Source organism: Giraffa tippelskirchi, chromosome 5 (genome assembly GCF_054371585.1).
Source record: "Giraffa tippelskirchi isolate mGirTip1 chromosome 5, T2T-mGirTip1v1.2.pri, whole genome shotgun sequence".
Classification (NCBI taxonomy): domain Eukaryota; kingdom Metazoa; phylum Chordata; class Mammalia; order Artiodactyla; family Giraffidae; genus Giraffa; species Giraffa tippelskirchi.
Window position 1 is genome coordinate 99,147,893 of NC_137279.1, and position 16,973 is coordinate 99,164,865.

At 40.5% G+C, this 16,973-nt stretch overlaps 1 protein-coding gene across 1 annotated transcript in view; it reads right to left on the reverse strand.

Annotated features, from left to right (window-relative positions):
• Positions 1-5,542: 5,542 nt before the first annotated feature.
• The window catches only part of FCGR1A (Fc gamma receptor Ia), a 47,448-nt gene continuing 36,017 nt past the window's right edge, over positions 5,543-16,973 (reverse strand). The window contains 7 exon segments of the mRNA XM_081487901.1: positions 5,543-5,791; positions 5,793-5,991; positions 6,813-7,097; positions 8,211-8,462; positions 12,096-12,350; positions 13,134-13,154; positions 13,558-13,614. Of these exon segments, the coding sequence (XP_081344027.1) occupies positions 5,719-5,791; positions 5,793-5,991; positions 6,813-7,097; positions 8,211-8,462; positions 12,096-12,350; positions 13,134-13,154; positions 13,558-13,588 (1,116 nt within the window). The 5' untranslated portion in view covers positions 13,589-13,614 and the 3' untranslated portion in view covers positions 5,543-5,718.

Genomic DNA, 16,973 nt, shown 5'->3' on the forward strand with positions numbered 1-16,973 from the left:
TGGACATGACTGAGGACGCACTACCCACTTATTTTACTTGAAGATATAATGTTGACTCTGTTAGAAGTAAAAGACTTTTCAAGTTTTTTAAATCATGCCAACTATTCAACTAAGAAACAAGACTGAGTCATGATGAATGAGATCAACCCCTTCCCTTTACTGAGGATGGAGATGATGCAGGGAGACTGCTGTTTTGAAATTAGTTGGTATTTCCCAGCATGCTTTTGGCATAGCTTAAATACTCTTTGTGATTGCATTTATGCTGTTGTCAAAATATTTCCAGCTCCTTGTTTTCGCTTACTTTAGGATTTCACATCCTCTTTGTGGTTGGGTGTAACACAAAGTTCTGACACGAGCATTGGAAGTTGAAGTGTTGGTTGTCACTTCTGGGCTGGAGCATTTAATTCCTGGTTTGAGATGTTCCAGAACTCTTTTTCATTCTGGCACAAACAACTGGCCTTCTCCCTCCCTCTCAGTTGACCCTAGAGTAAATATGAACAACAAAACTTTATTGGTATAAGGTGCTGGGATTTTGGAGTTGTTTGAACCCCCAGGTTATGTTATAGAGTCTAATACAGCCTAATTCATAGATGGATAGATTAGGTATAGGCTGTGCATGTTTCTTGTCCTAGATGAGATAATTTGCAGTTGTTATCAGGTAGTAAAGAATTCACTTGCCAGTGCAGCAGATGCAAGAGATTTGGGTTTCATCTCCAAGTTTGGGAAGATCCCCTTGGGTAGGAAATGGCAACCCACTCCAGTATTCTTGCCTGGAAAACTCTGTGGACAGAGGAACCTAGTGGGTTACAGTCTATGGGGTTGCAGAGTCAGACACAACTGCGCGACTACGCATGCACAAGGTTGTTATCAAATATTTCTTACTTAAACTTGCTTTGCCTTGCTCTCAGAGGACTTTTGCCTCAGAGCCAAGCTTTTTTTTTTTTTTTAATAATAATGCAAGGAAGCAAGGTCTTCGAATAAAAATTGTGAAATTTGCCCTACCTCTCTACAGTATACTAGGATTCAAAACATCTCAACATGGGCTAACAGTGGTTTTGAATACCTGACTTGGCACCTAACACCCATAAGTGTAAGACAGAGAAAGATGAAAATTACCTCTGGTTTGTATAATAGTTCCTTTGTCTCTTTGGTATACTTGGAGATTTTTTGTTTTTAATCCCCGGGGTAGTGTATCATGATTTGGGATAGGTGAGAGATACGCCTTTCTTTTGTAAACTGGGAGAAGGATGAGTAGGAAAAAGGAGCTGGAAAAGGTTGAACCAGCTTCAGCATTTACAGCAGGCATGTTCTTAGGCTGCACAAATGTAATGAAAGGGTGCGTATAGAAATTGATGATTGGGGGATGAGTCTCTTAAACTATCATTGCCAAGGTACCTGTTAGGACATCTTTATATATCCCTGTGAGTTCATACAGCCTTCGAGGACACCTATGCTGGTGGGAAAGCAATCCATATGTATGACAATAGGGAGTGGTGGTGACTGTAGAATAAAATGCTGTACAGTACTTGTTTTACCAGTATTGAATAAAATCATATTGACCCATTTCTTGAGTCTGCAAATAAAAATAGTAGGCTTACATTTCTTTTTAATTAATTTACTTTATTTATTTTTGGCTGCACTGGGTCTTCGTTGCTTTGTGAGGGCTTTCTCTAGTTGTGGTGAGTAGGGGCTACCCTTCCGTACAGTGCGAGAGCTTCTCATTGTGGTGGCTTTTCTTGTTGCAGGGCACAGGCTTTAGGTGCACAGGTTTCAGTTGTTGCAGCCCATTAGCTCATTAGTTGCAGCTCCTGGGCTCTAGAGCACAAGCTCAATAATTGTGGCACTGGGTTGCTCCGCAGCATGTAGAATCCACGACCAGGGATCAAACCCATGTCCCTTCACTGGCAGGAGGATTCTTATCCACTGCTCCATCAGGGATGTCCCCAGGCTTGCGTTTTGTATCTAATGTTAACTAGTGAAATTCTAAACCCTGACTTTAAAAGGCAAGGCTGTGTAACTCATTAAAGTACAATCAGAAAAAAATAAAAATATTCTCTTGCTTACAGCTAGAGGGAGAGACAACATTTTTGCATCATAAGACAGCTCAAAAAATTCAATTTGATAAGGTGTTAAACCAAGAACATTCACAGGAATATCAAGCTTATTCTTCTGTCCAAAATGGAGGTGTGGTGCAATTATTTTTAATGTTTTGTTCTCTGTTACAAGAAGTGTGTCCATAAACATGTTATTTGAATGTCTTATGAGACTCCAGAGGCTTTACAATTGTTGTAGCGACTTATAAACTGCTCAGGTTGGACTTTCTGGAAACAGAGGCTGAGACAGTGTTTGGGGTACAAGATGATTATTAGGGATGAGCCCTTATGAAAGGAAGAATGAGGACATAGGATTGGGCAGAAGAAGAAATCAGATTGCAATGTAGGCTTTGATGGACCCTCCAAGGAGCTCTGGAGCTAGTGCTGCTCCTAATAAGTTATTTGAAAAAGGCCAGGTGCAATGGTGTGTATATTATGCTAACATTTGTTTACAAAGGGAGATAGAGGAAAGGATGCCTTCTTTCATTTGCCTATGAAAGCATAAAAATCTCTGAGATGACAGAAAACAACCAATGGTAATTATCTTTGGAAAGGACATTAGAAGGTGCTATGGACTGAGTATTCATGTTTCTTCCCAAATTCATATGTTGAAATCTAATTCCCAATGTGATGGATGGTAATAGGAGGTGGGGCTGTGGGTGAGGGGTGATTGAGTTATGATGGTGGAGTCCTCATGGGTGGTTATTAGTGCCCTTATAAAAGAGACCCCAGACAGCTCCCTCACCCCTCTGTATATGAGGACACAGAAAGAAGATAGTCATCTGTAGATCAGGATTTGGGCTCTTACCAAATCTATAAGCACCTTAATCTTGGATTTCCCAGCCTCCTGATCTATGAGAAGTAAATTCTGCTATCTACAAGTGACCCAGCCTGTGGTATTCTTTTATAATAATGCAAACAGACTAAGACAAAGGGCTCAGAGTCTGAGATGGAAGGAGATTTTTAGCTATGTGTTTTTTGTACATTTTGGATTTGAGTATATATTCAAAAACAAAAGAAAATTATTACAAATAGATAATGTGATACTAAATGTTCAATAAATAGTCTTAGCTATTCTGAAAAAAGCATTGGGTTAAAAACATGTAAGATTTTGATTTGTCCTGATATTAACTAACCCATGGACATGGGTTTGGGTGGACTCCGGGAGTTGGTTTTGGACAGGGAGACCTGGCGTGCTGCAGTTCACGGGGTCGCAAAGAGTAGGACACGACTGAGCGACTGAACTGAACTGATGATATTAAGTTCTGAAAGATTGAAGTAAAATTACTAGAATTTTTGTTCTTATAGGTGGTAAAAGACCACTTAGGTTTGTTTACCAAGATACATCTGATTATAAATCTTGAACATGTATCCATGCATTAAATTATTATTAGTTGACAAGATGGTGGCCAAATGAATTGGTGGTTGCACGTCATCTGGAGCCTAAACTTGGTTTTCAATGCACTTTCTGAAGGGGATTGGTAAAACATACTTCCCATATCCTCCAGTAAGTAAAAGCTGATGTCAGCTATTACAAAAGCACTTCTGGCTGTCCCTGGATGCTAATTCACGCAGCAGAGGAACCTTTAAGAATCAGAGGCATTTTGGAGAACTGCCTACGGGAAACAGCTAGAGTGTACAGAGGGGCATGAGACTGCATGGTGGCACACAAACCACAGGAAACAGAGTGGCTCCTTTCCAGTGATCATGCATGCTCCAGAGGCTGGAGTCAGCAACCATCTCTTGACTTTTTTCAGCTGTGCCTCTCCCTGCAAACTGAAAACTGGTGTGAAGATTCAAGTTGATCGGTGTATTTGTCTTTGTGTCTTGTCTTCAAACAAACTGAATTTAGTGATTCAAAATATGAGACCATGAGGTCAAGTTTCCCTGTGGGTACCTGTTGATTTGTCTCTAGAGCACCTGTTGATTTGTCTCTAGAGTACCTGTTGATTTGTCTCTAGAGCAGACCTAGAGAATCTTTCACTTTCCTTCCCATGGTTACCTAGTCCCCACATACATAGGCTTTAACCAAAGGTGGAGGATGGTGAACAAAGAAGGGATCTGGGTCCTTTGGGCCTCTCTCTCCAGTAGGATCCAATGATTTCTGCGTGTTTGCACACTGGATGGAATAAAAATAAAGAGGACTGAGCCCTTAGAGAGATAGGGCAAGTGCTAGGAAGATGGCACTCAACCCCTGTAGGGAAAGTGTAGGGCTGTACACCCTCCTGGAGAAAGGGGAAGGTGGTATCAGACCTTGACCAGACCCATCACCAAGGCTTGGGGACCAGGCACGTGTGCCTCCATTTGGGGATCCCAAGAGCCTATTTCTGGTCCAGCTATACACTAGAAATGAGCATACATGGAGGTACAGGTTGTTCAATCAAGAAACTAACTGAATCAGACCGATTTTTAAAGTATACTAAAGTACATATGAGAAAATACTGTGGTAAAGATACAAGCGTGGAAAACTCTGGATAGGAAGCACAAAAGAAAAGCATGGGGAAGAAGGAGGTACTTCCAGATATGTTAACGATTGGCTTTATTACAATTTCCGCCAGGCCTGTATCCATGTCTGCCCCTAATTTTCCGTCCCTGGGGAGCCATATTCCTGAAATTCCATCCACCTAGTGAGGGTAGAATATAACTGTCTCTTCTGAGTGTGACTGTCACTTCCTGCTTCAATTCCCAATTCCTCAGGCTGGAGTCTCTACAGACAGTCTCTCCAGAGAGGGCCTGTGGGCATCTTTCCTATGGAACTAATTGTCTGCAATTCTAATTTCTGTTTCTGCAGTCCATAAAACCAAATATGGGTAATCAATAAGGTTCCTATGATGATCTGTGACCATTTCTTTTAATACAACTGTTGGAGTTATATTTCTGTTGAGATGACAATTACTGTACTTTTTTCTTTAAGATGAAGGGGAGAAGGACATTCTCATTGTCCACAGACTAAGGAAGCAGGGGGCTATGGTGCTCTTCCATCTGCTTCAATTCGCCAGTCTCTGATCACAGAGAGGTTATGAGAAACCTCAAAGGAAAGGCCAAAAGCGATACACCCATTTTTCATCATGAGTTACTTCCTTGTATTTCTTTGAGGTGTATGCAATACACAAAAGTCATCAAGGGACCACCCAGACCACCAAGAAGTATGAACTCTCTCATTCTCAGTCACCCAGATTCATTTGTGGGTTACAGTTCTTCATTTTTTTGTTTATACTATTCTGCCTTGTCTCCCTCATATTCTCCCCCTCTCTCTCTTTCTCTATCTTAATCTCTTACATATACACTTACTTTTCCACTCTGTCTATGTAAATAAATTATTGCTTATAAATAATAATTTGATAACAATTTATTATTTTAATAGGATAATCAGGTTAGACTTGACTTCCAAGTTTAAAAAAACTTTTTCTTTAGAGTAAGTCTCACTTCAAATCATCCTTGTTACCAAGTTTTCATTGAAGTCAACCTCATTTATTTGCTTTATTTAAGAGTTAGGTGCCATGGGAGTCACAGTTCTCATGTCTATCAACGTTTGGATGTTTGTGCCCCGTGCTTACAGAGAGAAGAGGGGGAGGGGCTTCTGGACCTATGGGCGCCCATGGCATGACTGCCACAGTCCACCCTCTCAGGGCCTCTCCTGATGTGTCCTTTCTTGCAGTTGTTCTTCTTGTTTCTGATGTTTCCGCTTTCTTTTAATTATCTATGTTTTTGAAGGTAGGAGGTACCTTCTTCCCATGACCAGAGTCCAAAGAGTCCAAATAGATTTCTAAATTCCAGATTTTCTTTCTTTGTAGTTCCTTATGTATTACAATACATAAAACACTGTCCACCAAAAACATTATCCCCACTGCCAGATAAAAAAGAAAATGAAACCAGACAGGAGTTGTTGACTGGAGGCCTGTAAAAGAAAATGACAGAGGATAAATGCTATTTAGAAACCAGAGGGATCTGGCTGAGTTATGTCTGGAAGAGAAGGTTGGCTGAGACCTGCTATGTCTGTGCCTGAGGGAGACACCGGGGGTTTGGGGGGCAGGAAGGAGCTGATGGTAGCTCGAGCTGGGCTCTGTGGTTATGGACAGGGGGCATGCTCCTCGTAAGAGCCTAACTGCCAGGGCCTTGCCAGTGCACTTCCTAGTTTCAGTGACAAGTGCTATCTGTGCCATTTAAAGATTAGAATTTAGTTTGAAGATAAACTTTTTTCCCCAAAGAGTCTTTGTTCTGGAGCTCATATTCCCTCTACCTCAGCCATACGTAGACACTTGGGCAGGTAAGTATTCATGTGCAATCCACAAAACCCCTGTCTCACCAATCTACCATGTGAACTCTCTGAGGTAAAAAACTGTACACCAGTGTCTTTATATCCCCATACCTATAAAATAGATAGGAAGAATTCAATATATTTTTTATTAGATTATTGGTGAAAGAGGGAGGGAAAAAAGGAGGAAGAGAGAAGAGGGAGAGAGAGAAGGCAGGAGAAAATACAGAGAAAGGAAAAGAAGGGAGGAAATAAATGGAGGAAGGAAAGAGAAGAAAGAGAAAGGAAAGGAAATTTAAGGAAGTTTATGAGGAGAACAGTGAAGTTTTGAATCAAGAGTGCAAAGACCTGTTCATGGTTTTTTCCTGGCTGGGCTGTGAAAAAGGTGTCATGAGACCTCAGTCCCAGAGGAGAGACGGGTATGTCTCCTTGTGTATCAGTCAGTTCCCCTCGTTCGTACTCACCAAGCACTGGAAGCTCCAGCTCAGGGCTGCGCTTGATAAGATTCCCATCTTCTGTGGCAGCTTCACACCAGTATAACCCGGGGTCTTCTTTTTTAGCAATGAATGTCTGGTATTCAGAGGATGTGGCCCTGCTCATTAGGGTCTTGTTTCCCGCATAGAAGGAGAAGTAAAGCTGCAGACCAGGCTTCTGTGAGGGCAACTTTGTTTCACAGCTCAGGTTGACGAGATTCCCCTCTTGGTGAGGGGATGAGAAGGATATTCTCAGCACTGGGGCTGGAAATAGCTCTGAAGAAAAAGTTGATATGGATAGGGTGGCCTGCATCAGTGTCAAGGTTCTTTTGTTTGTTTTTTAACAGAAGATATACTCCCACCCCTTTTGGGAAACCTGTCCCTAGAGAATACATCTATAAGACAGAGTTTCCCCACTTCCAGCAGAGAGGTATTCTTAGGATTTCCTCATAGACATACTTGCAGTTACCAGCTTGATCATATTCTTCTGGGGAGAATACCTCTACATAGTTCATGCTTCACCGAATAGCCATGTCATTTATTATATGACCATGCCCTCTGGTAATGTTTAACTGGGAGTGGACACTGACACCCCATCCCCCACAGGTAGCCAGTTCAGTGACTCATTACTTGTGCTTCTGACTCAAAAGATCATCTGGAGGGGAATTCCCTGGAGATCCAGTGGTTAGGACTCAGTGTTTCCACTTCAGTGGGGGCAGGGTTTGATCCCTGTCAGGGAAGTAAGATCCCTCAAGTTGTGTCATGCAGTCAAAAAGAGAGAAAGAGATAATCTGGGACAATAATTTCTTTTCCATAGAAATGAACTATTTTTCAGACACAGAAGTTGCTAGTGGTTATAAGTACTAAGATAAAAGGCCATGAAAGAATTATATCAAGAGCCGCATGCAAACTGGGACAGAAGAAACTGCTTAATTAGCAGATGTTCAGAGGGAAGTGGAACCAGAGAGGCCACGTGGTCCCTGGGAGATAGATGGAAAGTATAACCACATCCTAATGTCTTCCACACTATGGAATTTTTATGAAGTTTCGTTGAGTTATTTTCTAATAATCTTCCTGCCTACCTTGAGTGCATTTCTATTTCTTGCAACTAAAGTAAAATGGGTGAAGTGGATTCTCACCATGGCATTGCCTTGACGTTAGCTCCTGGAATTAGTGATGGGGCACTGTGGTATACTGGAAAGAACAATGGACAGGGACCCAGAAGACCTCAGTTTTGCTCCCAGCCCAGCCACCGGTCATTATGTGGCCTTCATAAGGCAGTTTACTTCTCTGGAGTTCAGTTTCTTCACTTACAAATTGAAGTGATAATTTGTGATGGTTCTTCTGGTTCTTATAACTAATAGCTCTATGACTATTTAGATATAGTACCTTTTATAGTGATAGATACTCCTGCTGATGTGTAGCGACGCCTTCTCTCGCCTGAGCAGTGATAGATGCCATTGTGACTCAGGTTGGCTTTCAGAATGGTGAATTCAGAATCCTGATTAGAAAACCTAAAGGGCTTGCCATCTTTGTAGAAAAGCATTTTGTACATCAGCATATTCTTCCATCCATGACACCTCAAGACCAGAGGGTCCCCTTCTGTGAAGACTCTGCTAGAGACCTGGAGTAGTAGCCAGTCTGGAAAATGTGGGCACAAAATGTGTTTATGTGGTGGCAGAGGTACAAGAAAGTCAAAGCTGGACCCTGTGGGTTTTCTTTTTTCACTTTGTAACATTCTAACTTTAGAAATCTGTTGAATTTAAGGTCTATCTCCTGTTCCTCAAATATCTTTAGCTTTGCTAGGAAGAAAAGTAACCTTTACCAGCAGCCCCTTCTTGCTTTTTCTTTCCAGATCTCAGAAGTTGGTTGGGACAAAAACAGCTTACTCTATGTGGTAGGCAGCATTTTAAAATGCCCCCAATGAGTCACACTCTTGCTCATGGCTGGAACCTATGACTTACTTCCAGCCAACAGAGTATGGCAAAGGTTCTGAAATACCACTCCCATGATGATGTTACATTATATGAGGTTGTCTTAGCTGACTGGACTGCAGGAGACTCCTGCCAACCTTGAAGAAGTGAGCTGACATGTTGTGAGAGGGCCTGTGTGAGGGCCACAAAGAAGGGGGTCTTCAGGAAATGAGACTGGCCTCCAGCTGACAGCCAGTAAAATGGCGGGGACCTCATCCTACAACCACAAGGAACTGAATCCTGCCAATGATCATGGGAGGTTGGAAGAGCTGCTGGGAGGAACATAGCCCAGTCAACACCCTGACTGCAGCCTCAGAAGAGCACCAACCAAGCTGTGCCAAGACTCCTGACCCATGGAAAGATAATAAATGTATGGTGTTTTAGGCTGCTAAATTTATGGCAATTTGTTACACAGCAATAAAAAACTAATACATCCTAACTCCTGACTAATTTGTTAATGGTATCACACATATTAAGACAAACACACAGAATGGCAAGCATATCTAAGTGTGTGTGTGTGTGTGTGTGTGTGTGTATGGTTCTAAATTGATCGGAATACTCACATATGTGCAAATCAGTGACATAGCTGGTAAAAACAAACTCCAAATCAAATGGGCCCTCCCTTTTGATGTACAGCTCCATACATACCCCAAAAGGCCTACTTTATTTATCTCCCTTGGGGCAGGTGGCTTGCCTAAGTGAGGATGAAGTTCTTAAAGGACCAAAGAGGAGAAGAGAGAATAGTACTTTTCCTCCCTCCAGAACTTATCTAAGAATGGAAGGCAGATATTCCGTGCTATATGGTGTATGGTTTTTACAGTCCAGCATGCTGCCATAGTGTTTCTAAATAGAATGAACATTCTTTCTTCCCTTATTTTCATTCCCAGCCAAAAGGTGCTCAAAGACTGCACTGCCCAAACACACAGACATCTTTGCTTTCTGCATCCACACACACAGTGGGAAATTTTAACATGCTTCCATCAGAAACTGTCAAAACTACTAATAAAGATATAAATACTTGAATGATACAATTAATAGACTTGATTTTAGGATTTATAGAATGATGTACCTTAAAAAAAGAAAATTCACATCCTGTGCAAAGACATATGCAACAGTGATTAAAAAATGAACACATACTAGGCCACAAAGCAATTTTCAACACACATCAAGGAACCAATACCAGATTTAACACAAATTTTGACCAAAATGCTACCTAATATATCCAGAATATACAAAGAATCACATGAATCAGACACAACTTAGCGACTAAAACAACAGTAAAAGACATGTATAAGAATGTTGGACTGAGCAACTGAGCACATACACAGTATTAGAAGTCAGCGTTGAGGGTAGTGACAAGAAATCGGCAAGAGGGAATTTCTGTGATTCTGAAAATGTTCTGGCTATGATCAATAGGGTCACAAAGAGTTGGACATGACTGAAGCGACTTAGCTTGCAAGCACACATGATATACTTCAATAAAAGTTTTACATTAAAATATAATGTATATAATATATATAAAGTCACTCAGTCATATCTGACTCTGTGACCCCATGGACTATACAGTCCATGGAATTCTCCAGGCCAGAATACTGGAGTGGGTAGCCTTTCCCTTGTGCAAGGGATCTTCCCAACCCAGGGATGGAACCCAGGTCTCCCGCATTGCGGGTGGATTCTTTACCAACTGAGCTATCAGGGAAGCCCAAAATATAATGTAAAAGATATATAGTATACTGTAACAAATAACATAAAAGATATTTTTCTCAATAAGTCATCAGTGCTTGAAGTTCAAGAGTCTGTGCAAAAAAAAAAAAAAGAGTCTGTGCAGAAGCAAAGAAAATGGCCCCTTCCCAGCCCTAGCTCATCTTTTGTTATTTTAACTATGAAATGTTTCTGCTTCTGCTTGAATTATACAAAATCTCATGTTAAAACAGTTCTTTCAGCGTCCCTTACCTCTCTAGCATAGGAACCGAGTCTCAGAGTCTTAAGAGATGCATAAGGAATATCTAGCATTTGCTCTGACCTTCCGGAGAAGGCAATGGCACCCCACTCCAGTACTCTTGCCTGGAAAATCCCATGGATGGAGGAGCCTGGTAGGCTGCAGTCCATGGGGTCGCTAAGAGTCGGACACGACTGAGCGACTTCACTTTCACTTTTCCCTTTCATGCACTGGAGAAGGAAATGGCAACCCACTCCAGTATTCTTGCCTGGAGAATCCCAGGGACGGCGGAGCCTGGTGGCTGCCGTCTATGGGGTCGCACAGAGTCAGACACGACTGAAGCGACTTAGCAGCAGCAGTAGCAGCTCTGACCTTCTCAACATTTCCTTGGCTAAAGCACATTTCCTCCAAAGCGACCTTGTCTACATAAATCTAATTCTGCCTCCAATATGAATTAACTTTTGATTAATAATTACAAAGAAGTTTTAACTTACTGCTTTTGAATATCTGAATCACCCAACTGAATGATTTGTCCTGAATAATGAAACATTTTGCCCGAAAAAATACTAGTCTCCATTTCTTGATAAGTAGGAACCTCTTACAGATTTAAGTGGGTGGAAATTGTTTTCTCTGCTTCTATTCACCAAAGTTTTTAATTCTCAAAGTCTCACAGTAATTTCATGTCCAGAATATTATATTACCAGTATACTGTGAAATGTGCTCCAGACTATGTGTATAAAGATGTTTACTGCAAGCATTGATTGTAAAAGCAAAGGAATGGAAACACAGTAGAAGTTTACTAATAAAATGGTTAAGTTAATTATAAAAGTTGGAAGTAGATTTCCATTGATATAAACAGACTGCCAAAGTATTTTAAGTGGTAAAAGTAAGGTGTAAGATAGTATATGGAGTATTCTAGCAACCACTTTTAAAAACAAATGTATATATACTAACAGCTTCATTTTTGTGGAAGGTAACTGTAGGACTTGGGGTTTGGGTGGGAAGGAAATGTGATTGTTCATTTCCCTGAGTTATTATTTACTATGTGTGCAGGCATAACTTTTTTCAACAGAACTAAATAATTTTGAAAAGTAAAGTCTTAGTAGGGTATCTAAGATTAAAACTTAGACCCTAAGAGCTGCCCTAGTTGAGGTGTTGTTGGGGCACAATTTAAGAACCCTAATGTTATGTTTTGAGTATCTTGAGTTTTACCTGGTAGACACATAGGGCTGAGAGGCATACTCAGATAAATCAGGACACACAAACACACACACACACACACACACACACAGCATCCAGGAAGGAGAAAACACCAGTGAAGACCTTGTGATTTCTAGCCCTCGTGTTCCATGCCATACTTACCACTGTGGATTTCTAGCTGTACAGGGTCACTTGGCATTGAGAGACCTGTCTGGCACTTGTATTCACCACTGTCATTGAATGTAGCACGATTAATACTGTATCTGGGGGTCAGGGTCTTAATGGCTGTGCCGTTGAGAAACCACTGTGTAGAGGTGTCCCCAGGCAGATGGGGTCCCTCACACAATAAGGTTACATCTTCTTCTTGGAATACACTGACCCATGGAGGCTTCAAGGTGATCACTGCCTTTGTGGGGTCTGCTTGGGGATTAAAAGAAAAGAGGAAGAAGATCAAGTGGAATAAAAGGGAAGTCTGAGCAACTGGCAAGATGTGGCTAGCACAATGGAAAAAAAACATACCGTATCAATACTCAGATTGAAAAATAGGCAAGTAGAAAACTACAAAAGCTGTAGTCTGTATCTAACCATTAAGAATATCCAGATCCTGCAGCAGAGAATTCTATTCATGTTATTAAATCTGCATCTGGCTATTGGAGATTTGGGGTTCCTGAGAAATAATTGACTAATTTAGGTCTCGTTGGTAAGAATGAAGCATGGTTTTAAGCTAGGGCAAACTGACTGGAGCTGATTCTCCTATCTTCTGTACTGTTCTGTCTCTGAAGGGTAACCTCAGACTTTAACATCTGTGTTGGAAATCTAGGTGCAAACTCTGCACTTTGAAACCTTCCGTACCTGTTTGGTTCTCTCTGAGGAGAAGAAAAAATAAATAGTTTTCATCTAAAGGGGAATGGTGTTGGGGGTATTGGAAAACACAGCAGAGCTATATCTATGATTTTGCAAGTTTGGTCCTTTCTTCTTGTTATATACACATTTTTTAGGCATTTAATCAAGAGATCAGGGTGCATTCAGAAAATTTTACAGAGAAACCTTAAAAACCAGGATTTGGTCACAATCATACTCTGAATATAGGGAATTTTACATCATTTATAAATGTTTCTCCTTTCTGTCCTCTCCCTCTACTCTCTTCTTTAGAATAATGGACCCATTCTGTAACAGAGGAAAGGAAGTTGAGTTACTCACCCACTTGCTCAGCAACTGGAGCTGTAAGAGACAAAGAACAGAGACATCAGTTGGTCAGTGGGAGATGACAAGGAAGGGAGAATTGAGGAGACAGAATTAACGTGGACCCTGAGCGACCAACTTAGGTCTCTGGAGTTTCTCTTTACCCACTTTTCCAAAATCGGGTACTGGTGATAATGAACAGCCTACAGATGGTTATTGGTGGGGCTTTATTTTGACACTCTGCTTCCAGGCTTATTGTTACCTCAGAGTTTCCCTCCCCAGTTTTTTGATACAAGAAACACGAGTAAACCATGGAAGCACAGAAACAGTTGTCTCCATACTCATGAGTTCTAGCCTAGGATACCAAAGGAAGACAAAAAGTCCTGAGTTCCCACAGCCAGAGCCTATACCCTCTAGTTACCCCCTTCTGAACCCAACTTACCCCCAAGGATCAGAGCTATCATGAGCCACATCTCCAATCAGACAGGAGCAGTGAAATCTGTAACATGCAAGACATTGAAGAGTTTCTGTTTGGGGTTCTGGAGTCAAGATTAGAAAAGAGGAAGGAAACTGCTTTTCATCAGGCTCCTTTTCTAGGAAACGCATCCCTAATTCTTGAAGCATGATCTCATTTTCATACTTCTAGGCTCATCTCCCCCAGTTTGAAACTCTGGATTTTGGGTTTATGGAATTTACAGAATTCAAGGGAAGGGCTAAAGTTTTGACATTCTCTTCTGATTATATTATATCCTCCCTCCACCAATTCTGTTTTTTGGGGCTAGACTATGGCAAATCTCCATGTTAAAAAATTGGTTCAAAGTCTGGCTAATGCCTTCAAAACCTGATCATTTGAATCCAGATTATCTACATCAGTGTCAATGAGGCATGTGAAGAGTTACTCATCTGTGCAAACCAGCCTCTATACCTGTGGAAAAACATGCAGGATTAACATCCTATTTTGGTTTTTAAAAAAGCCATCCCATAAAAGACAATATGAATTTGGGATATTTATCTTGGCTGAATCCAAGGAAGTTCAATGTTTAATGTGAGTACTATAGAGAAGAAAAATAACTCATATATATGGGTGGAAATATGCCTCAGAAGAGAGTTTCAGAGTCCAGATGGGAAGCTCTTATGCCACCAAAGTGAGCTGGTTCCTGAGTCAGAGTTGCAAAGATACAAAGAAATTTTTAGGTATTCTGTTATGAGAGAAGGTAAACTAAACAGAAACAAAGATGAATTCAACGAGTGCAAAGAGAGACTTGAGTAGCAATCTTACTGACAGACAATTTAAAATGATGACAAATAATGTTGTAGATTAAATTACTGGCTCCAATTTCTTATCGCTCCCCAAATCCACCCCATCTCTACAGCCTCATGAGAGGCTGGGGGTATTTCTCTGACCCTTGGCTTTGGCTCATCCATGTGATTTGCAGTGACCAATGAAATGTGGATGAAAACAGACTGTGTTCATTCTGAACCTAGACCTCAGGAAGCATCACACATTATCTCTCATCCTCTTGCACTTCTGTGATTGTCATGATAAGAACGTATTCTGGCTAACTAGCTCTGTTGTGAGGTGGAGCTATCCTAGCCCTGCAGTAGACCTGCTCCATCTGCCCTGCAAACTTCTAGCGAGACATAAATACTTACTGTTTTATGCTACTGAGATTTTGAAATTACTATGGAGCTACAGCTGACTGATAGAATGAAAAGCAAGAAAGAAAGGTCTAGGAATAACTCAAGATGTTCTGGGAGAGATGGGAGAAGCCTCAGCTCACTTCAATTTACTCTCAAAGTCTGTATTCCAAACTATTAGAGTATTTTGTCTCCAAAGTTTTCCATTGTGTAGCTGTACCATACTTTATTTCACTAACGTCTCTTCATGAAGGTTATTTCTAATGTTTTATTGTTATGACCAGCACTGCAATGAATAATCTTATCTTTAAATAGTCAACTTGTTATTTCCATAGGTGCATTCCTAGAATCAGCATTGCTCTGCCAAAGAAAATGTACATTCCCCCCACAACTTTGGAAAGATTGTTAGGTTGTCTGTTATCATCATCATTGCATGTAACTGTAGAGTGCTTATTATATGCCAGGAAAACATGCTCGATATGTATTTTCTCATTTAATTCTCACTGTAAACTATGAGTAGACACACTGTTATCTCCATTTTACAAACAAAACTAGTCAGGAATTTGGTAACTTGACCAAGGTTATAAAAAGTAGAGGCAGGATTCAAAACCAGGCAATTTGATTTCCTCTACATTCTCATCAGTGGATTATAACAGTACCTTCTTCATCCCTTACAATTCCTGCATTCTAGTAAAACAGCTGCTGCTTTGAAAAATGAGTGAATGTGTTTCACTGACCAGGAAAAAATAGGGGAATAAGTATTGTTACAGAAGAGGAATGAAAGAGATCCATAACCTGGAAGGATGAAATACTTTTTTTCTAGTAAGCATCTATAATTTTCAAAATTCGAGGATGTAAGTTTGAATTCATATAAAAAAAGAGCAATCATTTTAACTAAGGCAGAGAGTAGTCTCTAATATTTAACGGTCAGTGTATGTCATGATGCTCACAAGAGGCATTAGGAGAATTTACGTTTGTAAAAAATTCTTAGGAGCAGTTTAAGTAAGAGGGTGACAAATGCTAGCTCAGGGAGGATTGAGGTGGTTCTTAGTTACAACCATATTCTTCCCCTTTACACTCAATCCCCTAGATCTCACTTCTAGATCCAAGCCTTAGTTCTTTTGACCATAGAGACATCACTGCCCCAAACACGGCCCAGTCTACAGTTCTGTCTTTACAGTTTCAAGAACTATGAACTATGAAACCAAATGAAATAAATAAGGTTAGAGGTCTAGGAGTGCAAGGACTTCCTGGGATCATATCATTATTCTCCCTGTTTTGGTTAGGAATATGTTATCCTAGCTCAAATAGATGGCAGTTCGTTCAGTTCAGAAAACTCACACAGGGAAAGGCCATTTCCAGCATCAGATTTGTGGCACTCTTCTTCTTCCCTAAGGTAAGTGAGTTTAAGGGTGCTTTTTCCTTCATACATACTAAAAGAAAAAAATTATTTCCCCTACTTACAACACTTCTGATACCAGATGTATGAATTTCCGCGCCACCCCACCCAACCTGCAATAAGCAATTTTGATACTAACTACTCAAAGTGTAGACCCGACATGGTCAGGGCTCCGTCCCACAAGACTGCCCCCACTTCACCTGTGCTTCTGACCAACCAGCTATGAATTAGGAGTTCCCACAACCTCCTCTTCACATTTGTAAGAATTATTGATAATATCAAGTTGGAAAGAATGAAAGAAAAAGGATACTTTTACACTATATCAATGGAAGTAAATTGGAAAAGTTTTAAATATATATATATATGTATATATATATTAAGCAGTGTATAAGCAAATTTGAACTTTTTTCATTAGGTTAATCTATTATGTTGAGCCATATGAAACTGCCAATATTGAAAGATTTTGACTTAAAAATGGACTTAATGACAAATCAAAAGAAACTATCCACATTGAAACACAAAAAATGAAAAAAGAATGAAATGTTTTCAAATTTTCAGGAGTACCCAGGTCAGAAAAGAATTGAACCAGACCAAAATTTATTTTTCATCTTGGTAGCTCCATCTACTGGTTAGATAAGGCAAGAACTTCCCTCCTTCGTAGGACATGAGGGGTAGGTGGCATAATTTCAACTCCTTTATCAATTTTGCTACCTCCTAAGAGAACACGTGCTTCCTTTCCTGGTTCCCAATCCATATACTTCACTGTCATTTAAGGGAGTATTTTATTGTGTTTGATGTCTTCAAAGACTACTTTTCACCTA